Genomic DNA, 24,450 nt, shown 5'->3' with positions numbered 1-24,450 from the left:
TATCACTAGATATGACATGATCATTTTAAATGGAGATTTTAACATTCATATAAACAAAAAAAGTGATGGCAAAACTATTGAATTCTTAGGCTTACTTGACAGCTTTGAGCTAATTCAACATGTCACTCAACCTACTCACCAACATAGGAATTCACTAGATTTGTTGCTGTCACGAGGGCTGCACATGGTAAATCTTTTAGTATCTAACATCCCTATCTCTGACCATTTCTGCGTGTTTTTTGATACTACTTTGACTCAAAAGAAAACAAAGGAAATGATAGTGCGAAATCGATTTCTAGATGAAATGGTGGATGCCTTTAATTCTGTTAAAGAGCTTAAGAGAAGGTGCACGTTGGCAGAAAGGCAGTGGAAAAAAAGCTAATTACAGGTTCACTGTGGCATTTATAAGGAAGCAATAGCTGACTATAATAAAGGCAGTACGCGCAGCAAGAAAAACACATTTCTCAACTTCAACTATTAACCAGCTGCTAAATCCTGTCCCTTCTACTGACTTTCTCTTACAAGCCTCTGCTTCGAATTGTGAGGAGTTTGCCAAATTCTTCAACAATAAAATCATAACCATTAGGGGTGGGATTATTGACACTGGTGACCCTTATAATAAAATGCATAATAAGCATATGACAATGTAAAAATTCATGAGCATTTCTGCAGCAGAACTTTACAAGACTGTAGCCGAGAGCAATTCGTCCACCTCTTGTCTTGACCTTGTCCCCACTGCATTCTTTAAGCGAGTCTTTGACAGTGTTGCAAACCCTGTCTTAACAATCAACACATCTCTAGAGTCAGGCTTTTTTCCAGACGCTTTTAAAACAGCTGTTGTGAAACCATTGCTGAAGAAATCAAATTTAGATAGTGAGACTAACTAATTATAGACCAATATCTAATCTCCCTTTTATTAGCAAGATGGTTTATAATCAAATTAACTCCTTCCTACATGAAAGCAAGATTCTGGAAAAGTTTCAGTCAGGTTTCAGGTCTAATCATAGCACAGAGACTGCTCTCACTAAAATTGTCAGTGATCTCAGACTAAACACTGATGCTAATATGGTCTCCGTTCTTGTTCTCTTGGAATTAAGTGCAGCATTCAACACGATTGATCACAAGATCCTCATCAATCGTCTTCAAAACTGCGTTGGTCTCTCTGATTGCATCCTAAGCTGGTTCCGTACATATATTACAGGGAGAAAATTCTATGTCAGTCTTGGAGATCATGTATCGGATGAGTATGTTATACGTTTTGGTGTTGCACCAGGAAGTGGCCTTGGTCCCTTACTATTCTCACTGTATATGCTACAGCTTGGCGATATTATCACAGCACACAATGTAAACTTCCATAGCTATGTGGATGATACTCAATTATACATCTCTGTTGAACCACATTATACTAAAGCCATTTGCCCCCTCACTAACTGCCTATCAGCTGTTAATAAATGGATGAACAATAACTTTTTAAAGCTAAATGAGGACAAAACTGAAATCCTCTTACTTGGCCCCAAAGACAAACGCTTATGCTTTGAAACAGCGTTGGGAATCTAACTCTCTTGATTAAGTCAGAGGTTACAAGTCTTGGTGTTATCTTAGACTCTGATCTGAGTTTTAATTCTAATACACATTAGCAAGATGACCAAGACGGCCTTCTTTCATCTGAGAAACATTGCCAAGGTTTTTAACTCAGCGGGACACTGAAAAACTGATTCATGCTATTATTTCAAGTAGACTTGACTACTGTAATGCACTTTTTACTGGCCTCCCCAAGATGCCTACAGACAGGCTCCAACTAATTCAAAACTCTGCTGCTAAACTACCGACAAAAACTAAGAGGAGAGAGCATATCACTCCAGTCTTAACTGCTCCGCACTGGCTCCCTGTATCGTTTAGAATTGACTTCAAAGTCCTTCTACTCGTATTTAAAGCATTAAATGGGCTGGGACCATCCTACCTTACTGATTCGCTGACAACCTCTACACCCTCAAGAGCACTCAGGTCTTCTGCTACTGGCTTATTGAAGGTGACTATCAAAAACCCAAAAGAAAGTTGGTGATGCTGCATTTATTAACTATGCCCCTAAACTGTGGGTACCTCAGGAAATCAGGGAAGCAAGCTCAGTAAACATCTTTAAGCGGCAGTTAAAAAGCTCTCTCTTCAATTTAGCTTTCAATTAACATTTTATCTATGCCGCTATCTCTGCTGATTTTATTGTATTGACATCTTTGCAACTAGATTGAGTGATGCTGCTTTTATTGTATAGATTCATTATGTTATAGTTGTTTTTGTTTTTAAACTGTTCTCTTTTCTTTCTTTTGCACTGTATTGTACAGTACTTTGAGCTGCATTCTTATGTACGAAAGGTGCTATATAAATAAAAGCTTGTTATTATTATTATTTTATAGACAGCAAATATTTGTATTTGACTAGATATGGTTCAGAAAACATAAATCATGTCAATCAAAATAATATACCTCACACACAGAAAAATAAGGATTATAGCACAGAGAAGAGCATAACTGGCAAAGAAACCAAGAGCTGGCAGAAATAGGACAAACATTAATGCAAATTTTGGTACAGAATTACAGACTAAATCATATAAATAAGTAGGATTCAGTATATGGCTACACCAGCAGTCATGGTCTCATAGCTAGCTATACGCTTGTCTACTGCATAGCCTGCCTCCACTTGGTCAGAACTCATCCAGTGACAGTGACCACAGCCAGGCCTGCGTTCAGCAGACTTAATGGGCTAAATCCCACTAATGGCATTACGAAGGTCACAGCACTACATACACACATGGAGGGAGGGCGGCTGACGGCCATGGAAAAAATGGGTGCCAAGACCATCAAGTAATAAGAAAGAGGAATATTAATTCAGTGCACTTAGAACATTTCTCCACTCCTCTATTAAACATTTCTAGAATGCTTTTGGGACTCATAAAAAGGTGACATCATTAGGAGAAACCTAAACCACATTGTGCGGATTGTTCCTGGGTGACATCAGCATGGAAAGACCGTTGGCAGTTGGCAACACCCTTCACTTGGTATGCGTTTTATAATAAGATTCCCTAAAGAGTGATCTGAACTCCCATTCAAACGAAGCCCTCCGCTTTCACGGTGGTGTAAAGGCCTGCAGCCATCTCCTGTTATGTCCCTCTAATATCTCTATGATCTTGAATGCCTGTTCAGCTGCTTTCCCGCCCCTGCCTGCATTATGAACCTTAATCTCTCTAGAAACATATTACTGCTCAGCATTAACTCAATATCATTATCCGAGACGGAGGACAGAGATTTGGGGTGCAAGCAAGGAGCAAGGAGCTTTGCAGCAGGTGATACTGGGCCTAGGGAGAGTCAGACACTTACAAAAATGAAAAGTTTAATCTTGTTCGAGGTAGCTAATAGACACTGCTAGCAATTACATTTGACGGGTGACATAACCTGTGGCTGATGGAGCCCAGAATGTGCAGTCATACAGTAATTTCAAACCTGTGCAGTCGCTTAAGATTGCATATTTGCACTCAATTTGAATTTAAAAGTCTGACACAGACAAGGCCTTTCTCCATTAGTTTCGTGTCACTCGTCAAAAGTAATTAACATTGTAGGCAAAAATCTGCTGAGAGGAGGGGGATGGAATGTTTCCAATGAAGTTCTTACAAAGTTCATAAGAGTAACTTCAGTGCCAGCCAGGTGGATAATGAACAGGTGACAATGCAGAGCAGTGGTCCGGTGGGAATCAGTTGGTAGAGCATGTCAATGGGTTCAACTCCGACTTCGACAAAATATGAATAAAATATGTAAGCACTCACTGTCTGGCACAAGGAGGGAGACAAATTTTCCCAATCAAGTCCATAGAACGTGCAAGGGGAACGTGAACAACCCACAGGTGACAAGCCAAAAATGGTAGTCTTGTGTATCTCAGTTGGCACGACATGGTGCTCTCAAGTCTACTGCCATTCGTCTTTTAAAATAACATATTTCAAATCATGGCATAGCAACGTCGGTTGAAAGCTGGTATAGTCACAGTTCCACACACCTTCCCCACACCCTGCGTCGCTACGTTAACACAAATCGTGTTTGATCACGTGGTGTCGTGACCATATGGTCGGTCAGCCAACCAAAGACACCACAACACAGTTCAAGGTGGTAATAACAGGGGGATTACACCGACTCTACTTAATCCTCTGCTTATTGTGCCGTTTTGATTTAACACATCTCAGCAGTCAACAACGAAAACTCTACATAAATTGCTACTAGCTAGCTACCTGTCAACTGAACTGTAGTGTACTGTACCTCGCTGGTGTGCTGTTCAGTCAGTGGCATGCATGGATATGGAGGCGAAGTGTTTTTGTTTGGCAAGCAAACTGGTTAAAATGTAGCTGATTACTTACAAACTTTGGTTTACGGTCTCCATCCTCGCATCCAGGAGTGCCGTGGGCTGAAGCGCCAAGTCCCGCGGTGAAACCCTTCTTTCGCTGAAGCTTGTTGCTGTCTCGTCCAGTGGACTCGTGATAGCGCTGGTTATAATGGTTCTCCATGATAGATAGCCAGGCTAGCTCGTCTAGCTATGTGGCAACTACTACGCAATAACGTTTTGTATACAACTCACAACATGCAATTGATTGATTAAAAAAAAACGTCCTTGGATAACGCAAAACAAGTCGTCGAAAAGACCCTTTACTGTCAATGAATCATTCCCACTCGAAATTCCCACTAAGAGGCTAACCAGTTAGCTAACTATCACAAGCGGCTTTACTTAATCCAATTAAGTTTCGGGTAGCCAGTTGCAAGACGATGTTCATAGTATAGATATTATTATCTATGAGCACGTTTTCTCCCACTTCAGAAATACTTGCCACCTCAACTTTGTTGACAGCTAGTCCATTCGCGAATTGCATCAAACCTGAAGCTGCTTGTCAAAATGAAATTTGACTGTCCAAAAACCGCGCCACTAGTCTGTGTTGAATCAGGCCAATCACGTTCTCTGACAACTGAGAGCGTTCGTTTAGTATTATTTGAGTGGCTCGCCGGTGAACCGGGTTACTGGTGTTTAGATTAGATATTTACATGTTTATGGCATTTAGCAGACTAGATTTGTAACAGGCGTGCTTCCTGGGCATTCATGCATGAGAAATGGGTATGAGCCGTTTTCCCCTTTCAAAAGGGGAAAGATGTGACATATAGAAAGCACTTATTTATTTTTGGATGAGGAACATATGTAGTATTAGGATGACAACAGGTGAACAGGCTACCTACAACCATTAGCATCTATAAGAAACATGCGTTTATATGGAAAGGACACAGTCATCTTTCTGAACGATCCAACATGCTGCTTTGCAATCTGTGTAGAGTTCTCTATTTCGTTTTGAGCATGCCGCTCCTCCCATCCCGGGTTGTCCGGATAATGTGGCGGGCCATAATCGAACGGCCCAACGACACGGAGCGGGCCGAGAGAACTGGATTATTCACTCCTCACGTCACTCAAGGAATCCATTCAAATTGAGCGGGAAGACCAACTAGGGAGAGGCCTGGGAACTAGGGAGAGGCCAGTCAAAGGCCAGTGCTGTACTCCTCCCGACTAGCCTACTGTATCAGAATGATTACCGGTTGCTTGACAGTTTCTGGAAATTCGTTCCAGTATTACTGGAACGAATTTAAATGAGTTAACTAAGTTAACTTCAGATTCAAATATGCCATGTAATGTTTCTCTTATTGTCAATCATTATAACAAAAGCAATCTCTGGTCTAACACATTATTAGATAGTTTATTCTACATAGATCTAGCAGAAATATATATGATCAAATTTACATCGCAAGAAATTTTAGAGAGAGGCTCAAAACCCCATACTAATTGTTTGACTGTCTTTGCGCATTTGATGGTGATTTATCGCCACCCAGTGGTCTAAATTGAAATGGCACATTGGGAGCACATTCTTGGGTCTAATTCCAATTCGATTTCTCGTTCCCAACCATGACTACCCCCTTTTGCAATCCACTTACTTACATGTCAGAAAGGAATCGATAGGACATGTAAGTTTTCGTTTAAGTAAGAGATAATTGCCTTCAAGTGTTCAGAGTTCACCATTATTTGTTAGGTCAACACCCATAACCTGAATTGCACTGAGAACAATTTAGGCTAGAGTTAAGAGAATAACTGAATATTGTGTAACTTTTCACCCCAAAGAAAAGTTTTCAGCAGCTAAAGATGACACCACGGACAAAGTGGACACCAAGGACATTTATTGTCATAAGATACAAAAACATTTACAAAACACAAATGGCTATTCCCTGTACAAAAAGGGGTTGTAGGCTCAAAGCTCAAACATTTCCATACATGGACCCTTTATCTGCACCAGTATACATTCAGTAGTACAGATAAAATATTTACATTTAGCAAAATGTATACAAGACCTTTCATTTAGTCAGATGTTTATGGAGGAAAGGAGACAAGGAAAGGATGCTTGTTAAAACTATTGAAACACAGTTATTGGCTGCATGGGGTCAGGTGGTCCATGGCTAGTCCGTGGTACTGGTTGGGAGGATGGCCGGAGTCAACAGCTTGTCAGCATGTTTGTGTGCATGCTCCAGGAGTGCCCGGGCATTCTGGATCGGCGCTGACGTCTGAAGGGCTTTCCCCAGCTGACGGGCGACAGTGGTGCAGGAGTTTGTGTTCGGCACCAGTCTCAGCATCCGCTCCTGGGGAAACAGAGGAAAGTTAGAAACCAAATACAGAAGAAGAACAAAAGGTCTGTGGGTGTCACTTGGTTGTTCACCTGTAAAGTTGTCTCATTGTCTTTGCGAGACAGAGGGGGGAGATGCAGGACTCCTTGCTCAGGCAACTGTAGGATCTAAGAGTAGAGACAGGAGAGTTTAGAGACAGCATATTATCCTATTGTCATTTGTGTGTGTGTGTGTGTGTGTGTGTGTATGTGTGTGTGTACCTCCTGAGCCTTCTCTTCCTCCTCCTCCAGCTCTTGTCTCAGTCTAGAGCACTGATGCTCCAGTGTCTCCATCTGTTCCTCCATCTTCTCCAGAGTGCTGACCACAGCATCAATCTTCCCCTGACAACACACAGGCACATCATTGAAAATATACACACTGTCCAAATCAATAAGCACTCCCACCATGTACGCTCTGTTGGCACTAAGCCTATATAATATTAATATCCTTAGGCTAATAATATCCACAGCCTTCAGATTGAGGAAGAGATCAATTGTGAAGGAGACACATTGAAAAAAAAGTGAGTTTACCAGTTTAAGACAAATGAATATAATATTTTATAAAGGCCTAATCAGTTATTTTACATCCTTCTTATCCACTATTAACAAGAGGCTTCAAGTTGCAGTAAATCAACATTATAAAAAACCTTGTCAAGATGTACAAAATGATCGCACATTAAGCAGCCAAATAAAAATGTTTCACGAGATCCTTTTACGAGATCTCAAGCACGTCTGCCGTGTCACACACACAATGAAAGCTGCAGGCATGTCAGGACAGCTAAATAAAATGTCAAAGAAACAGTTAGTCAAAACAGCATGGTACTTGGAAGGTTGGTGTTGTTTAGAAAATGTTGTTTAGAAAAACTGTACAAACCAATAAGCGCACGCACACACACACACGCACGTTTCCCTCCATCCCAGTCTCCCTCACCTCTAGCATGTTCTGAGTCTTCTTTCCCACAATGGACTTCTGGCTCTCTTCTTGGTGCTGGCGGGATACGTGGCTCATGTTTCCCTGTTTCTGGTGAGGGACTGAGAGCTGCACACAGCTGGTGAGGAACCTGAAATCAGATGCACACAACAGAGTTAGTCAGAGTTAGGAAATACTTACCATGGATTTAATAGGATGGGCGCTACAGCATCTTTGGTGGCAGAAGTGTGTGTTGATGGATAGCTACAGCACGCGTCAACCCTGGTCAGAGGTGGTTAAATTCTCAAATCTTAATCTTTGAGATGTGTGTGTGTGTGTGTGTGTGTGTGTGTGTGTGTGTGTGTGTGTGTGTGGGTGTGTGTGGGTGGTGTGTAGCTTGTACTTTTGCGTTCAGTTCTCACCTGTTTTTCAATATGTTCAGATGTTTCTGTGATTCCTGTTTTTCAGTCCGTCTTGTGGTGAGAACAGATCTGAGAAATGGATGAAAATCAATCAGTAGCAGCAGGCTAATAGGACCAGGCAAAACAATATTGATTACCTCGAAGGCTGGAGGTGAAGATCCTGAATTTAGACAGAAAGATAGAGGGACGGTTTCCAGGATACATATTGAGCCTCGTCCTGGACTAACTCACACACTCAATGGAATATCTCAGTTGAACTTGTTTTTTAGTCTAGGATAGGCTTCATGTGACTGGGAAACCGACCCATACTGTAAAACAATACATACAGTATTGTAGCATTGCCTTTATCTGGATAAAGAAGGGATTTGGACCACAGTGGCTTAGATCAATGGTTGAATTCCAGCATAGTAGCTACTCACAATATTGACAAGCTAAGCATGTTGTCCAGAGCTGTGATGGAGGGCGTGGACAGCGGTTTCCATTTCTCCTGCCCTTTGACCTTCCGTGGTACTGCAGGTGCCACTGCTGACAGGAGAAATGCCAAAAAAACAGAATAGCAGGGAGAAAGGATGGAAAGAAGGGGTGAGGGGACATTTGTGGTCAGGCTCCACTTTGACGCGTCACATACTGTACACATCAACAACATGAGAGATCTTAGCAGTTTACCATTACCTGTTTGGTGGTAAACAAAAGTTACTCTGCTTTTGCCTGATCTAATATAGGACAATCGCTATGAGGAAGGCTGTTGGTGGTGAATAAATGTCACAGCAATGAGAGAACAGTGTGCGTCTTTCATCTCCACGTATGGAATAATCACTGACACACATCAGACCCTCCTCCATCTCCATCTCTCACCTTTCTTCTTCTGGGACTGTTTGGGTAAGGTGCCTTGTTTGCTGGTCCCTGGCTCCTGAAACATGAATTCAGACAGAATGGCGGAATTAAATAATAAAAGAGGGAGTGGCAGTTGGAAGAAGTCTCGAATCGAAGTCAAGAATCAACTAAAGCTCCTTTACTGAAAAAACCAAGTGTCCTGTAATTTCCATATAGTCACAGCACTGATATGGATATTGAGGTCAGAGTCTAGAACAAAAACCCAACAGAACTGTTCTACACACACTGCCTGACTCACCTGGGAGTCACTCCGTTGACGTGTCTTCCCACCAGGCTTCTTGCCTTTGAGTCCCTTGGACGGGGCTCGGCTAGACCCTCGAACAGGCTTCATGGCTAGAGAGACAAAAAGACAAACTAACACACAAGTATAGCTACATACTATTAACAAATGTTGGCAAGTGTCTTCAGTAACTAAATTCAGAATTCAGGATTAGCCAAGGTAGCTTGTGACGTTGTTGTTACCTCAGTAGTAGCTCGCACTATTATTTTGTTAGCAGCACAGCTAGCAGGGACAGCTAATCGATCTCCTCGATGATGCAGTGAGTGCCAGAGTCAGAATAATGATCTGATCTAAACACGTGAAACAAATGCTATTATTGTTGACATGTTCACTTCCCAGCTTCGCGGCAAAGTTGGTTTCAAAGAGTTGTACTCCTAGCGCATGCGTATGCGAATGCCATCTGCAGCCTGAAGGCAACTGCAAGCGGCCATGATGAGAAGGGCAAAGCAGATACCACTCACACACTTTTATGACAAGGTAAGATTGGTATTATCACTGCCATGACATTCAGTTTGGTTTCAAAAGAGGGTATAGCAATAACTACTATTTTAGCAATTCATGATCATAGTGTTACATGAGCTGATCTCTATGTATACTATGACAAGAAATGTCACCAGTTGATTTGACTCTCCTTCTGTTCACGCATGCACTGAGATCCAGCAGCAGAGAGCGCTGCCGAGAGCCCTACGCTGTTGTCAATGGGGAGGTCGTCAGTGATGAAGAGGTTACATGCCCGGAGGCGCCTTGAGAAGAACCGGAGAGAGAAATTGGATGAGCTTGAGATGTTGCCAGAACAAACTGTCTAGTGGCCTCTGACTGTTTGCGAGTCAGCATGCATCGAGGGCTTCCGCTACCTGGCTGGCTGTATTTATGGCTCAAAACTAGTCTGTATTTATGGTGTGCAGTGGGCAATGGGGGGAGTGTTTGTGTGTGTGTGTGTGTGTGTGTGTGTGTGTGTGTGTACACGCGCATGTGGACGAGGCAGATGTGTGAAAGAGAGATAATTTGGTACCATTCCTCATTCTATTCCATGCATTACAATGAGCCTGTCCTCCAATTTCTACTTCCACCAGCCTCCCCAGATGTGTGTGTGTGATAGAGAGAGAGAGAAAGACAGAAGATCACCGCAATAGATATTATGGTTTGGGCATGAATAGCTGCCACTAGACACTGGCTAACTTAATTGATGATGACAGCAGCAGAATGTATGTGAACAGAAACATCTTGTCTGCTCGAGTACAAGCAAATGCCTCCAAACCAACCTAGACCGCACACATACACATTATACTTTGGTCAACTCAAGGAAGTAGCCAGGAATTTTTTCTGAATCTCCCCCACAATAAACACACAAGAACAAATTCACACAGAAGATCCAAACAGGTTTCTTTATTCACTGATCTATTCACTGAAATGGGATATACTTTCCAGAAGGAGAGTCATTCAGAACGATTCAGTTGGATGCAAACATTCGTCATGACTGCTGCAAGCAATGTTCTTGAACTGTCCAGGAAAGAGGTCATCTTTCAAGGCAGGCAGCCATTAAAAGTCTATGAGGGCACCACGACTATTCCATCCAGGGACGTAGTCAAAAGTAATAGTAACTGAGTGTATGTGTGCCTACGTGGATTGTATGCGACCGACACACCATCTAAAACTCTGATCAAGTCCCCATCCTCAGTCCACTGATCGTTGGAGGTCAGGGTATACAGTAGTACAGTACACCCCCTGCTCACACCCTCCCTGGGATGCGGAACTTCCCAGTGAAGCGTCCGTGGTTTTGCAGGTCGAAGGGGCTGAGTACCTTCCTGATGCCCAACATGTTGGCACTGGCGATCATCTTGAAGGTCCAGGGGTTCTGGTTGTTCTGCTCCATCTCTACCTCCTCCTGTTGCATGGTCGCCAGACTCTCCCTGCTCACCACCTGGGATGGGGGGGGAGGGGGGGGGGGGGTTAAACAAGGAAGGAGTGAGGCATTCAATTTGAACTGGTAGAACTAAGCAGACATACTTATTCACAGTCCAGCATATATGGCAGCTTTACTGAATTTACTTTTAAATGCCTTAATGCAGCATATAGCAGTCCAGTGTTTTTCTATCCATGTCAATGCCAATGAAGGAAAGTAGAAAAGAAGGAGCCTCTTTTCACTATTGAGATTCTAGACTTAAGCCAGACTTAAGACGGGTTTATCACCTTAGCGGGGAAGGGCAGTTTCTTGGCCACCTCCTTGAGGATAGGCTCCACCTCCCCCAGCTCCAGCCGCCCCCCCACCTCCACTATCAGACGGCCATAGCGGATGGGCGTCACATAGTGGTCGATAGCTCCTTTGCCCCCGCCCATACGCTGACCCAGGCCCTTGCGGGTGATGGGCTTGTAGGGGGCATTGATGCGCCAGACGGCGTAGGTGTTACGGGCGTCCATTTTCCGGTTGATGGTCAGACGTATCATCTCCATGTGGCCCCAGTGGAGGTAGCCGCCGCCAAGGGCCTGAAGGAAGGAAGGAGAGGAAGAGGGGAATATGAAAATGTGCAAGAATTACAATGTATGTATGGACTAACTGCAAGGTAAGTTGCTTTGGATAAAAGTGTCAGCTAAATGGCATACATTACAACGTCCTGTCCAGAAGTAATACTGAATTAGAGATGAAATATGGGAGTGCTGATCTTTCCCATTCATGTCTTATTCCCATTCTGTTGAACCATCCCTATTACCACAAGCACTATACCCGAGTGGAGTTGTCATTTGATGTGATGTATGCTTCTCGCAGTAAAAGAACTCCCTGATGATAACTACAGTGCCAGTAGATAGGTCATTCACCCACCCCCCCCCCCACCCCTCGCACTCACCACAATACCATATTGTCCTTTGTAGAAGGCGTTGGCGGTTTTAGCTGGACCCTGGATGTCACGCAGCTTCTTCATCTCCTTCTTAGCCTTCTTGAAGTTGGGCACCTTGTTGAGGAACTTCAGTTTGGGACGTTCAGGCAGAACGACATCTGCAGGGGTGGGAGGGACACACATACAGGGAGTCATGTAGAGGTAAATAATGCTACCTGGCACTATGATGAACTTGACCTTTAAACTTGAGGTCAGGACTGAACTGTGCTTCACTGTTATGTTACTAACTTAGTCTACACTCTACAGGTTACTATTATGTGTAGTCTGAAACTAGTGACACACACACACCACCTGGGCCAATCTAGACTCGAACTCATCGCAACTGGAAGTGAAGTCTGGCAGTGTTACAGGGTAACAGTGTTACAGGGTAACAACTGTGTGTCACTAACATGTTTATCACCATACCGGTGTATGTGTAATAAGAGGGTTCAATGCCATGCTTCACTAGAAAGCATGGGAGAAGCTTTAAGGGATCTAATAGATACAGTTCAATGCGAAGGTGAATGAACGAACAAGCTTACCACTGTAGTCTGGCGGCACGTCGTAGGTCTTCAGCCCAGCAGTCAGCACCTTCAAGTGGCTCGGCAGAACACCTGGATAACAATCAGTGTTTTTTTTTGTGTGTGTGTGTGGGGGGGGGGGGGGGGGTATCAGTGTTACATTTGCAATCATACGTTAATGACCTGCTCAAAAAGACAAAAAAGTTAGCTTGATTGTTTTGTATTACAGGCTACCTAGCTAGCATACCTTGGAGCCCCATGGTCCTACCGGTGTTGGCCAAACCGAAAATAGCGGACTTCAGAAAGGAAATCATGACTGCACTTTCTAAAACGGCACTATAATTACAAAACAGAATATCTAAATTGTTCGCTTTGCCATGGTTTCAATTACACAACTACAACAGTTAAATTAAATCATGCTTTACGCAAGGTCGCAGCCATTCCGAATGATCAACATCCGGTGTGCATGTAATATTGCACCGTCTGGACAAAGTCCAGGGTGTATTCAATAGTTCCCGTTGACGCATTACAAACATGGGTCAATATAAAGTGATGGTGTGTTTGTTCTCCTGAAAATGTTCATAACCCGTGTAACGCGTGTTATTATTTATTTATTGCTGTCTGTCACACACACACACACACACACACACACACACACACACACACACACCTATCCCTAAGTGGGAGGTGAGAGGTCTTAACCACATTCAAGACATGAATTGTCTAACTTCATCATGGTTAAAATAAGGATTTATTATAGTTTCACGAACAAACTAGAAGGTAAATTCAATACAATGACATTCGATCACATATACCCATTACAACCATATACCATTACAATCCTGCTTGTGTTGTATGTTGTATGTGTATGTTATGTGTGATGTCTCTATGTCTGTAAGCTACTTGGAACCTGAATTTCCCCTAGGGATAAATAAAGTTCCCAGACACATCAGAGAATCAGTGTCACTCTGTACAGGCTCTTTGGAGTTCCAGTCCCATGATGCGAGCCACTGACCCTCTTTACAGACAGGAAGCATAGAGCACCCAGTGCATGTGGAAATAGATCTAAAGATGAAAATAGGCAGATGGACAGACTGTCAGAGTGACAGACAGATAACAACCCAAATATTCAACTAATGTAAATGTATTCAATGAAAGGGCACTCTGAGAGGACACCTGCATTCACTAAAATAATTGTAATTATTGTGTGGATGAAGCCATTAAAATGTCATGTCCTCTTTCTGAAATGGTAATGAATTTTTCAACAATAAGCAAAATTGATGCTGGCACTTGTCAGCAATAAGTAGAAGGTTGTGAATTACATGTACAATATGATTCAGTAAACTCCCTGATAGTCTTGCTCGTCATCTTACATGTTGCTTACAGGTAAAACACAGTTTAAGCCTACATATTATTTATTGGATGTCTGATGTATAGATTATAAATAATAATTAGCAGTCAGACAATATTGCATTTGCGTGCAGCCTCCTTGACCCCAATCAGTGCGTTTGCGTTGACCTCAAAAGTGGGGGTTGGGTAGCTAACTCCATTTCGTTTGTAGCCCTTAGCTTGTAATATCGAACTCTGTTCGTACGGATAGAGTCAAGTGAAGAGCGGTGTCTTGGCCCTTGAATACTCTTGAAAACGCGGCAACGCATCGGCGACACCAGTTACGCTTTCGCAAGGTAAGTTTTGGCAAGGAGCCAAGGAGTTATTATTTTTCGCAAAATAAGGAAAATTACTACTGGAGTAGGAATACACATATTGACAGTGACAAACCATACGTATTGTCATAGAGACACTATGATAACTTTGTAGACACACTGAACACACTCAATCTTATAAGAATGATTGCTCATTATCTTCAATGAGATTCTCTTGTTAAAAAGTTTTCCTCTCCACTTTGCTCCAGGATGGAGTTGATTGTTAGTAATGATACCCAGGAACAGATTCCCTCCCCAACCCCAGAGGTTCCCTATTGCTTCACCAAGGACGGGCATCTGTGTCACAGAGACACCCAGGAGCCCTTCACCTTCCGCTTCCAACACGGCGAGGCAGGGGAAAACGACCTACAGAGAGAGGACCAAGCCCTGTGCCTCCTTATCACCCAGCATGTCCACCGTCTCCTGGAGGAACAGTTCTGTCTCCACAAGGTCTACCTCCCATCAGATCCCCATGAAGGCCCCCTTGGCCAGGGCTTTGTGTACATTAGCTCTGGGGCCCTGGAGAGCCCCAATACCTTGGTGGTACTCATCCAGGACTGGGGCACAGTGCGCTGTGGGCTGTGGAACTGGCGTCTGGCGGCCCGTGAGGGGCTGGAGAGGGGCAGCCAGATCCCCTACGTGCGGAGGGCCTTGGAGGAGTCCTGCTCTATACTGCTTATGAACCTCAATGAGGGCAGTGAAGGCGGGGCCGGATGGGTGGAGACGGCGCAGGAGCATGTGCACTATGTGTGGGACCGCCTCATCTCTCACAGCGCTGCCGGGCGTGTTGTTGTGGTAGCGCACGGTTACGGTGGCCTGGCCTTCGTGGACCTGCTGTGCCAGCGGCCACAGGAAGTTCTGGCCAAAGTGTGGGCAGCAGCCTTTCTTGACTCCTCCCACAACCAGTGGCACCAGCGGCTAGACCCAGCAGGGCATGAGTGGCTGAGGACCCACTCCAAGAGGTGGGTGCTGAGCTCCAAGCCCCTGAATCAGGCCGTGGGCTCCCTCAAGGCTGGCTGTCCCCAGGTGTCTGCTGGGACACAGAGCCATGATGCCGCCCCCTCAGTCTGTATGGCGTCTGTGTTCCAGTTCTTCAATAAGACGTTGTGTCCCAAACAGCGTCCTACCTTCAGCATTGTCACCAGGAGCAGGAGTCAGGGCCAGGTCCGGCTGGTCAGGGGAAAAGGCCACATCAGGCCTATCAAAAGCCACCAGTGAAATACAGTGTCAGGCTGTCGGCACACCTCATGCCCAATTCCAACTGGACCCCTAGGATGCACTTCTAAAATAAATATATGTAGCACTGTGAATTGTGTTGTGCTTTTACTATTTACACCTATGGATTTCAGCAAATTCTCTTGTGTAGAATGGAGTAATACACCATGTTTGTGTTAAAACATTTATTAGGAAAGGCTCACAAGGGTAGGACTATATCAATCAAAGATGTACAATCACTCACAAATATGAAAGAGAATTTTCTTTTTTTATAAAGAAACACAAAAATGAGCTCCAAGCTGGAAGTGCAACTTATTCTCATTAACAAAAACTGCATTGTGCATCAAAGTCCCTCTGAAACACCCTACGTTTATCTCTACAATGTTCTTTTTCCATAGGAAACATACACGTCAAGTAACAGACAGTTTTATCAAACAGCTGCACAATTCACAATTGATTCTCAGGACTTAAGTTCTTCCCCAAAGTGAGTTGTACTCAGTCACTCAAGTGGTGTCTCGTGCATCAGATCACTTCAATACCAGAACAGTCCTTTACATGCACATTAAGTGGAAATGTTCCAGACTTCAGTCTGCTCAGTGCCTGAGAGGTGTGCTGGGCCAACTTCACAATGACATGAGGCCCAGATATCACCAGCCCTCACTAGATCCCGTGGTAGAGGAGGTCATATTTGGGGATGTTTTGAGGGTCGATTGGACTCTGGACGATCATCTTCCCTCTCATGGCCCCTCTGTAGATCACTTCGATCAGGTCCATGAAGTCCTGCTTAGTCTTAAAACTGCCCACAAACTTGGTGTGATCTGGGGACCTGAGAGAAGGGTGAGAACAGTATTATTTCAGTGACAGAAAACAGATTGTGAGAGGGAATATTCTGATGTCATGTCCATTCTAAGGTACTGAGAAGCACCTGTACAGTCTGGACACACGTACATAGTTTTCTAGCACTATCCAGTGTACCCTCCTCATCCTTATGTCTCACCCATAATCAACTTTCATGTGTTGTCCATTGAAGAAGAAGACCGTGGAGGGGATGTAACTGATGTCGAAGTATCTGGTGTAGATTGGAGCCTTCTCTACATCAACGATGTAGATGGATGCCATGTTACTCAGATCATGTGATGTTTTTGACAGCTTTCAGAACAAAATAATTACATTCGCTTGATGCAGACAAAATGTGCTTAACTGAAGCATTTCAAAGAACATTTGATGTGCGAAGGACAAAAAAGGGCTAACATTTAGCAAGTACACCTGATTACCGTAGCAGGTTAGTAGCTAACGACTGACAGAAATACATTGTGTAGATTATTATAAAATACATACATGTAGATTATGTACATTTTCATCAACTTTTAGCTAGTGAGCTAGCTGTTAGCTTACAATCTCATCAAGCTGAAGGCAAACCGAGTCCTCATCTCTTCCAAACCGCAGAACTAAAACCTTTTCAGCAACGCTCTTTATAACCTCGTCTATATCCTTTTTGCATGATAATTTGGGCAAAAACAAACTCATTGCTTGATAGGAATGATAGCTGCTTGCTGGCAACTTGTATTTACTTATTTGACAGAAGGAAGTGACGTGTATAACTGTTCTGATTTCCAACAACATAAACCATCCGTCTATAAACTACATAACTTGGTAGGGATAATCTAATTCGTATTTTTTTCTCTGCCATACATGAGTAGAGTTGGTTTCATTTAAAGTAAAACAATATATTTCCGTAACATCTGTGAAATGTGTGTGTGTCTTTGTGAATCCCTGAACGTTAATCCCAGAACCGATGTTTTTGCACATGTCCTATTACGACTGAATAAACGTGCTGCACTGCTTTCCAACGTGACCTTTCGGTGTGTTCAATAAGCATGTAATGGAATAAACTACGAATTCAAGCCATTCGATGGACCATTTACGATTATTTCGTCTATTTCATTCGTCGTGAGAGTGGACCTACGATGGAGTGTTTATGATTACTTTCCGATGGAAATCAACCCGAATTGCTTCTCCTTCTGTCTGCAGGTCTGTTTCAGCCAGTAATTGGTTTCAGCGCTCTTTCCATTGACTGTTTAGTGAGTTTCAGAGCAAGCTAAGGAAGTGTGTCAACACCTGATAAACTAATGTATATTTTTCTCTTTGCTGTCATTCGTTCAGGTATGTCAATGATGAGGTTCCTCACCCCACCTTTTCTGAATGAACTATGGAGGTACTGCCTTCCACTGGCACCCATTGTCGCCAAGAGACAAGGGACCAGGCTGTTAACATTTACCAGTGCCCTCTCAAACCACCACCCTGCAACCCTGACCCGCCCCCTATTTACTGGGGGGTCTCTGAGAAAAGATGTCCCCCAGCCTAAAACAGACCAACCCGAGGAGAAACTTGACTTGGATATATGGAAGTCTGTAATGAGATCACAAGTGCCTGTGGAAGAGGAGGAGAAGAAGAAACAGGGGGATACTGAGGAAGGTGCGGACCCAGGAGACCCAGTGGGAGCAGGGGAGGAGGGGTTGTCTTCCCCGCTTGAGGCCACCCGAGAGCTGGTGGTGATGTGGCGCCTGGCTGGGAAGTTGGTGCCAGAGCAGATGACTGATGAAGAAGTACAGACACTGACTGAGCTCACCACTAAGTCCTCCAAGAAGAAGTTCCTCAAATACCTGGCCGTCAAAGAAAACCACAAGAAGAGCCGCAAGGGAAAGCAGGAGAAGAAGAAGCTGTACATAGCTTCTCAGAAGGAGGAGAAGACGAATAGGCCTGGCCGGAGTGATGGAGAGGAGGCCCAAGAGGGTGAGGAAGACGCAGAGGAGGAAGGGAAAAACTTGAAAAACTCTTTTCTCCTCCAGTTCTGGGGGCGTTCCCTGGACAAGCTGCTGGGCTGGAAGGGGGTCCAGGCCATGCTCTTTGGCCAGCCTCTGGTGTTCGACATGAGCTACGAGCAGTATATGTCTCGTCGGGAGGTGGATAACACCGTCTCCCAGCTGATGGAGGTGGAGGGATGGAACAGGCGCGCTAAGGACCCCTTCCACCTGCACTTTTGTAACCTCCAGCCCGACGGGGCCTACCAGAGGGAGTTCCTGAAGCGCTACAGCGGCGAGGCCTGGGAGCGCCTGCTCATCACCTCCACAGAGCAGCGGCATGTGGACATGTTCCCCCCCGAGCAGCTGGTCTACCTTTCAGCCGACTCGCCCAACGTCCTGCGGGCCATCGACCCCTCCAAGGTGTACATCATTGGTTCCCTGGTGGACCGCTCCAATCAGCCGGGGGTGTCCCTGGCCAACGCCAAGCGGCTGAAGCTGGCCACCGCCCGCCTGCCCTTGGACGAGTTCCTCCACTGGGAGGTTGGCGGCAAGAACCTGACGCTGGATCAGATGGTCCGCATCCTGCTGACGGTGAAAGAGACGGGGAAGTGGGAGGAGGCGCTGGAGTTTGTGCCCAAGAGGAAACATGATGGCTTCCACCAGCAGCAAGGCAGGGAGCCCCCAGCCAGAATGTCCAGGGCATTCAGCAGGAATAGAACAGATAAAGACAGGGGGTTTAATATAACTGGGGCTTTCAACAGTGAGGGTACGGATCGGGACAGGGTCAGGGTTACTGACAGCAGTGAAGGCACAGGCACAGACAGGGGGTTTAATGACAGGGGGATAAATGACAGGGCCAGGGTTTATAACAGTGATAGAACCTTCAGGAGTGGTGGCGGTGACGGAGAACCCAGGTATGGGGACAGAAGGATGAAGACTGTGAATAAAGAGAATGAGTTGAGTGGCGGGGTCAAAGAGAGAGACGGAGGCTTCACCAGTAGGGATAGAGACAGGGTGGTAGTCAGTAGGGAGGCAGGGTCAACAAGAGATGGAGAAAACAACCAACAACAAGGACTGAACAGGTTACGGATATCACTGAAAAACAAAATGGAGGAGAGAAACAATAAAGGAAATATGGAGAGATATGGTAAAGGAAAGAGACAGAAGAACTGGTGGGAGGAATAGGCTTAACCTTAGCAGCCAAAGACACTCAGACTGCTGTGCATGTTTGTTTCATCTCATTATGTTGTGTTCAATTAATTAGAGGTTGTTACTGTACATGCCTTAAAAGATTATGAAACAAATAATGAATATTAAATGTTTTGATAGAAACTGTGTGACACTGCTTTTTCATTATCATTTGGAGTCTTATGCCTTGTTTTCATATCATACATTTTGATGCAATTCACTTTTGTGTCCAGAAACATTTATTAAGGAAGGCAATTCCTTTTTATCATTCCACATTTATTTTTGTGTTAGGAGACAGGCAGAATAGCAGGAGTCAAGAAACAGAAGGCAAACATATGTAAACATTTTATTTTGGTCTCTGACCAGATGGAATATTAGAAAAGTCTTACAAAGGGAAAAAAGGTAAACATTAACAGTTGCACTGAAAACTGTGGTTCTGATGTACTTTAAGTGAAATATCACCAGTCACATCATTGGGAAGATAGATCATGTACCTTTCCACATGAATAAAAAAGTTGATTTAATCATAAAAAAATAACACATTATTTGTGAAAATCTCAGTCAATGGCAAGTATTCTTTCTCACAACTCGCTCCACTTATGTTCATTCCAGTGCAAACACTGCAAAGTATTACAAATTAAACTGTCTTGCACATATTTAAGTTGCCAGATAGTTTATAATTCATGACCAAACAGCATATAGATTATATTACTTGAATAGGAGTGTGACCTTTTAACCTACTGTAACATCCTCTGACCTCATCTCTGCCTCCCCATCAAATAACACTCCCATAACACTTGAGTATAACTGAAAGTGACAGTATCACAACCACACTGCTTGAAAGAAAACCATATTGATGGGTACATTTCTTTATATACACTACATTTCTTCAGATAAATAGCACTTTAAAACTTTATAAACACACTAGTCTAACTGAATTCAAGTTTTCAGAATCTTCTCAATAGATGTTCTCTGCCCAATAACACGACATAATCATCATGACATTACTCCCTAGCTAAATTAGCAGCGGCATTGTCCCAGTTGTCTGAGAAGCCTCCTCTCCTCTATACACATCTCATTATACTTTCACTGATCACGTTCATTCATATCAGTGGACATGATGGAGCTGAGACTAGGATAGGAGGCTATTAGCGACTAATAGGTCAAACCACACTTCCTAATTCAGACCTTCCAGTCTAAATGGTCACATGGGGATGGAGAGGCTCTACCATCCAACTACCTCTGTCTGTACTGCTATCAATTGAAATGTGTGACAATCACACATTATCCTGGTGTGTTGGTTTGTGTGTGTGTGTGTGTGTGTGTGTGTGTGTGTCTCTGGTATTGACTGAAAGAGTCTTGGTGGTGCTGGGGTCCTCACACCAACTGTTGACCTGTCCAAGATTGAAGCCCAGGGCCACTGACCCAGACACAAAGGTCATGTGATGTAGCTCTTAACCCCTGACTCCAGGCCTAGAGTACCAGGATTTCTCCGCTGCAGCGCTCGCAGCAGTTAAAGGTGATGTTCTCATAACGGGTGTACGGGTGGAAGCGACCGATGCTCTTCTTATTGGTCAGGAAGGCCGAATGAGAGGAGTCATTAAGGGGGGTTTCAGCCTCGTTGTCAGAGCACGAAATAGGGTCTAGGATCTTCAGAACCTGGGAAAAAGGTAGAGAGAGAGAAAGAAAATAGTTTCTTTTACTGGAAAAAGTCTATGCTATGAAACAGCTACAGAGGCTCTCCTAACTCAATATATCCATAAACCCAGTCAGAACTGCAATAAGTTCATACAGTTCAGTTCAATATGACTGTATGACTGAGAGGCAGTCAGGATGACATTGTCAGAACACAAGCAAACAATACACAGCAGTGGTGTGGATCCATCCTTACCTTCTCTGCCATCTTCTCAGCAGGAGTGTTGCAGAGCTCTGAGGCAGGGCTGCCCTTCATCCCACTGCTGCCTACATTTCCCAGAAGGTGTGAGTTGATGGCGTCAGCCAGCTTGTGATTGGCTATGGCCAGTTCTCCCGTGCTGAGGGCCTGGGCGCTGGGGTAGTAGGTCTGTTGCCTGCCCCACTGCAAGGACACCAGGAGCTGCTCCAGAGACCTGGTGAAAAAACACACACACACACACACACACACACACACACTTTAGTGTGCCTTTTGTGTCTTTTCTGTGTGAGTTCTACCGCCATGTGTTTATGGGGATTCTACTGCTGTGTGTGTGTGTGTGTGTGTGTGTGTGTGTGTGTGTGTACCTGTGTGTGAGCATCATGTCTCTGGAGAACTCCTCTCTCTCACTGAGCAGGTCCGTGATGGCACTCTGGGCCTCTCTGGTCTGGCGCTGGAGGGCCACTCTGGCATTGGTTAGCTCCTCCGCCATCACTCTGCACAGACAGAAGACAAGTCACTCACGATACACTGATTTTCTCTCTCACACACAGAACTTGCTCTTCTCCCGACATCACTCACTCAGTCACACTCTCTCTCATTCTCTCTCTCTCACACACACACACACACACCTACCTGCTGGCGAGGAACTTGCTCCTCCAGACATCACACTGGATGCTCATGCGTTCCAGCTGCTCAGCGGTATGAGCCAGGTTCCGGCACAGCGCCTCGTTCTCCAGGATCCGCTGGTTCTTATCCCGAGACAGACGCTCAAAGTGGTACTGCAGGTCGTCACCCACCGACGCCACCAGAAGCTTCTTCAGCTCACGGTTTACCTGACAAGGCAGAAGACTGTGTGTAAGTATGCCGTATTCACAATCAATGTTGTCTTCTTTTTTTTTCTACAGGCATCATCATTAATCATTTTTTAATCGGCATTTGGTGGTTAAAAGTTGCTGCAGTAAACATGCTACTCAATTTAACACTTGATCAGAACACCGATACTCAAAACACTCTAATTCTAGACGATCATATTATACAGTGTAACTGTTTTCTTCAAGAGCAGGAAGGTACCCACCTCAGTCTGGACGCGGAGCTGGTTGGAGAGCCCCTCTTTGTCCTGCAGCAGCCTGCGCTCAGAGTTCTGCAGCTTCTCCAGGGCGCCTCTGTAGTCCTCTAGGGGCGGTGAGGGGGAGGGGGAGCGCTCCTCTAACTGCTGTCCAGCCTCCCCCTTCCCCTCAGCGGGCCCTACACGGCCACTCCGGCTGATAGCGGCCCGGGGAACCACGATGCGGATGGCCTCCACCTCCATGCAGGCCTCGCGGCTCACCTTGCCCAGGTGCAGCACCCCAGGGGGCTGGGGGACGACGACGGGGGGGGCAGAAGGGAGTGACCTGGCACTGTGTTTGGGGCTGGCCACCTTCAGCAAAGGAACCACCACTGGTGGCATATCCGTGGTGATCTCCAAGGTGACCTGAGGCTTGTGAGTCTCCATGCCGTCGCCAGGGCCACGGACTGGCACACGGGCAGAACCTGGAAGAGGCAGATATTCTAGAAAGTTCTCTCTTCTCCCTCACAGTGGCTGAGGGAGTTATCTTGACTGAACATCACTCAGTTTGATTGGCTGAGGGGATATGGGGAATGTAAACAATGGTCTATGAAATGTAAACAGGTAGCTGATAGTGATTACTTACCTCTCACTGCTACTGCAGTTGACATGGTGGAAGAGGAAGTTTTCAGTCAGTGGAAATGGGGATGTGTGCTTCCCAGGATGTCAGCTCTCTCTCCTATGACGAGAACAGAGTACTAAAGTACTAAAACTACCTCTTAGCGACCACACTACCTCCACAAGGGGACTTTACATAATCCAACTAACTAGATAACTAACCTTGCAACTAGTTTGCTAACGGGAAGGATTGGCTATGGGAGTCAAAATAGGTTATTTATCCATGTTATCTATCAATGTAATTAATCGACTTTCACCCTATCAACTTATCTGGGATAAGCTTTACAGCACGTGATCAGCTAGCTGGCTAGATGGGACAACAAAAACACCGAAGCTAGTAGCTGACGGTCCATTAGCATCTCCGAAACTAGCTAGAAAACAAAGCGAGCAGAGATACAAAACCCCCATTGTGTTATCAAATTGAAGCCCTGATAACAGTTGCGTTGTTGAACGACTATTAAGGAGCTGTCATCCTGATATGTTATGAGAATATAAACGTTGACATACCCGAAGGTGGGTTGTTTTCGGTTTCAGCTAGCCATCTTGTTCTTTGTCACCTGACACTAACTAGCTACGTCCACAGAGATAGGAGGAGGTCAAAGGGTTCACTCAGCATCAATTTCCATCCGCAGAAGGACTGTGCTGTAAAAACATTCAAAAAAAATATCTTCCCACTTACTTGCTGTCCAGATACTTTCACAAATGAAATGTATATTACGGATTTGACACCTGGCAAACCTCTCCGCGCATGCCTGCAGTGGCCACGTAGCTAGTTTCCGGGGTGGACAACGAAACGGATTTTGAGCCACTGAACCATCTTAATTATAATCTTTGCTCCGGCTAGCATTTTGGGAGCCGACACGGACCGCTCAGGATTTTTCCGCCTATGACGAGAAAGTCATAGGAGGTTGTTCTTCCTTTAGGGCTTTCGGGGTCTGTTCAACAATATGAAACGTAGTCATTTCTTTTAAAATCAAGATCAAGGACGAGGACTCATGAGTCTAATAGTCCGAATGCTCATATTGCGACCTATTTAGTAGGCGTTTTTCAGTATGTAAGATTAGAACGTTTTACAGTATGTGAAAATTTACGAAATTGAGTATGTATAAAATGCCAGAATGTCATACTTGATTTGCCTTATCAGACTTCAAGCACGGAAGAGGGATATATTTTAATATCGCTATATGAATTGTAATGTTTGTGAACTGAACATTCTAATGAATAAACAAATAAAGCAAAAAGTAGTACTGTACGCATACCGCTTGGGACATGCATACAGCCACTGGAGATGCCCTTCTA

General features: G+C 44.5%; 7 protein-coding genes across 10 annotated transcripts in view; 2 read left to right on the top strand and 5 right to left on the bottom strand.

Moving 5' to 3' along the window:
• Window positions 1–4,543, bottom strand: part of LOC310819586 (protein diaphanous homolog 3-like) — a gene marked incomplete at its 5' end in the record, with an annotated part of 212,911 nt that extends 208,368 nt beyond the window's left edge. The window contains one exon of the mRNA XM_083690891.1: window positions 4,397–4,543. Coding sequence (XP_083547017.1) covers window positions 4,397–4,543 — 147 coding nt within the window. The remainder of the gene's footprint in view (window positions 1–4,396) is intronic.
• Window positions 4,544–6,236: 1,693 nt separating this feature from the next.
• On the bottom strand, window positions 6,237–9,567 carry cenpq (centromere protein Q). The gene is made up of 9 exons (XM_083690973.1): window positions 9,413–9,567; window positions 9,189–9,283; window positions 8,912–8,966; window positions 8,476–8,581; window positions 8,057–8,125; window positions 7,656–7,785; window positions 6,947–7,066; window positions 6,779–6,853; window positions 6,237–6,701 (listed from the first exon to the last, which is right to left on the bottom strand). Exons 2-9 carry the CDS (start codon window positions 9,279–9,281, stop codon window positions 6,522–6,524), a joined length of 828 nt encoding a protein of 275 aa, XP_083547099.1. The 5' UTR covers window positions 9,282–9,283; window positions 9,413–9,567; the 3' UTR covers window positions 6,237–6,521.
• A 1,025-nt stretch (window positions 9,568–10,592) lies between these two features.
• Window positions 10,593–13,078, bottom strand: mrpl16 (mitochondrial ribosomal protein L16). Its single transcript, XM_083691399.1, has 5 exons — window positions 12,872–13,078; window positions 12,646–12,717; window positions 12,074–12,222; window positions 11,421–11,714; window positions 10,593–11,151 (listed from the first exon to the last, which is right to left on the bottom strand). Exons 1-5 carry the CDS (start codon window positions 12,936–12,938, stop codon window positions 10,960–10,962), a joined length of 774 nt encoding a protein of 257 aa, XP_083547525.1. The 5' UTR covers window positions 12,939–13,078; the 3' UTR covers window positions 10,593–10,959.
• Window positions 13,079–14,537: 1,459 nt separating this feature from the next.
• Window positions 14,538–15,545, top strand: LOC310819585 (cotranscriptional regulator ARB2A homolog; the record flags this gene model as incomplete). The annotated part of the gene is made up of 1 exon (XM_083690890.1): window positions 14,538–15,545. One exon carries the CDS (start codon window positions 14,538–14,540, stop codon window positions 15,543–15,545), a length of 1,008 nt encoding a protein of 335 aa, XP_083547016.1.
• Window positions 15,546–15,719: 174 nt separating this feature from the next.
• Window positions 15,720–17,113, bottom strand: txnl4b (thioredoxin-like 4B). 2 transcript variants are annotated; one of them, XM_083690916.1, is made up of 3 exons: window positions 16,938–17,113; window positions 16,540–16,691; window positions 15,720–16,368 (listed from the first exon to the last, which is right to left on the bottom strand). In XM_083690916.1, exons 1-3 carry the CDS (start codon window positions 17,067–17,069, stop codon window positions 16,203–16,205), a joined length of 450 nt encoding a protein of 149 aa, XP_083547042.1. In that variant the 5' UTR covers window positions 17,070–17,113; the 3' UTR covers window positions 15,720–16,202. The 2 variants fall into 2 exon arrangements, with proteins under 2 accessions (XP_083547042.1, XP_083547043.1); XM_083690917.1 differs by lacking the exon at window positions 16,938–17,113 and having other exon boundaries at window positions 16,540–16,895.
• A 286-nt stretch (window positions 17,114–17,399) lies between these two features.
• Window positions 17,400–19,767, top strand: trmt10c (tRNA methyltransferase 10C, mitochondrial RNase P subunit). Its single transcript, XM_083691367.1, has 2 exons — window positions 17,400–17,573; window positions 17,706–19,767. The coding sequence occupies exon 2, from the start codon at window positions 17,708–17,710 to the stop codon at window positions 19,529–19,531; it is 1,824 nt and encodes a 607-aa protein (XP_083547493.1). The 5' UTR covers window positions 17,400–17,573; window positions 17,706–17,707; the 3' UTR covers window positions 19,532–19,767.
• A 100-nt stretch (window positions 19,768–19,867) lies between these two features.
• blzf1 (basic leucine zipper nuclear factor 1) lies at window positions 19,868–23,950 on the bottom strand. 3 transcript variants are annotated; one of them, XM_083691370.1, is made up of 7 exons: window positions 23,831–23,950; window positions 23,120–23,212; window positions 22,504–22,958; window positions 22,062–22,261; window positions 21,794–21,922; window positions 21,426–21,642; window positions 19,868–21,193 (listed from the first exon to the last, which is right to left on the bottom strand). In XM_083691370.1, the coding sequence occupies exons 2-7, from the start codon at window positions 23,142–23,144 to the stop codon at window positions 21,008–21,010; spliced, it is 1,212 nt and encodes a 403-aa protein (XP_083547496.1). In that variant the 5' UTR covers window positions 23,145–23,212; window positions 23,831–23,950; the 3' UTR covers window positions 19,868–21,007. The 3 variants fall into 3 exon arrangements, with proteins under 3 accessions (XP_083547496.1, XP_083547494.1, XP_083547495.1); XM_083691368.1 differs by having other exon boundaries at window positions 23,659–23,925; XM_083691369.1 differs by lacking the exon at window positions 23,831–23,950 and having other exon boundaries at window positions 23,120–23,572.
• Window positions 23,951–24,450: the final 500 nt, after the last annotated feature.

This window comes from Argentina silus (assembly GCF_951799395.1).
Source record: "Argentina silus genome assembly, chromosome: 19".
In the NCBI taxonomy this organism is placed as follows: Eukaryota; Metazoa; Chordata; class Actinopteri; order Argentiniformes; family Argentinidae; genus Argentina; species Argentina silus.
The sequence above is the reverse complement of the archived record's forward strand: the minus strand, read 5'-3'. Positions and strand labels throughout refer to the sequence as shown.

Bases quoted from the DNA above. Each gene is read 5' to 3' on its own strand.
- cenpq (XM_083690973.1), bottom strand. From the start codon at position 9,281: ATGAAGCCTGTTCGAGGGTCTAGCCGAGCCCCGTCCAAGGGACTCAAA. The intron at 6,854-6,946 runs GTACACACACAC...CTCTACTCTTAG, and splicing joins AGGAAGAGAAGGCTCAGGAG to ATCCTACAGTTGCCTGAGCA. The intron at 6,702-6,778 runs GTGAACAACCAA...CTGTTTCCCCAG, and splicing joins ACAATGAGACAACTTTACAG to GAGCGGATGCTGAGACTGGT.
- mrpl16 (XM_083691399.1), bottom strand. From the start codon at position 12,938: ATGATTTCCTTTCTGAAGTCCGCTATTTTCGGTTTGGCCAACACCGGT. The intron at 12,718-12,871 runs GTATGCTAGCTA...ATTGTTATCCAG, and splicing joins TAGGACCATGGGGCTCCAAG to GTGTTCTGCCGAGCCACTTG. The intron at 12,223-12,645 runs GTAAGCTTGTTC...CCACCCCTGCAG, and splicing joins CGTGCCGCCAGACTACAGTG to ATGTCGTTCTGCCTGAACGT.
- txnl4b (XM_083690916.1), bottom strand. From the start codon at position 17,069: ATGAGTTTGTTTTTGCCCAAATTATCATGCAAAAAGGATATAGACGAG. The intron at 16,692-16,937 runs GTAAGCTAACAG...TTGTTCTGAAAG, and splicing joins GCCTTCAGCTTGATGAGATT to CTGTCAAAAACATCACATGA. The intron at 16,369-16,539 runs GTGAGACATAAG...CCCTTCTCTCAG, and splicing joins CACATGAAAGTTGATTATGG to GTCCCCAGATCACACCAAGT.
- trmt10c (XM_083691367.1), top strand. From the start codon at position 17,708: ATGTCAATGATGAGGTTCCTCACCCCACCTTTTCTGAATGAACTATGG.
- blzf1 (XM_083691370.1), bottom strand. From the start codon at position 23,144: ATGTCAACTGCAGTAGCAGTGAGAG. The intron at 22,262-22,503 runs GTGGGTACCTTC...CTGCCTTGTCAG, and splicing joins AGCTCCGCGTCCAGACTGAG to GTAAACCGTGAGCTGAAGAA. The intron at 21,643-21,793 runs GTACACACACAC...TTTTTTCACCAG, and splicing joins GACATGATGCTCACACACAG to GTCTCTGGAGCAGCTCCTGG.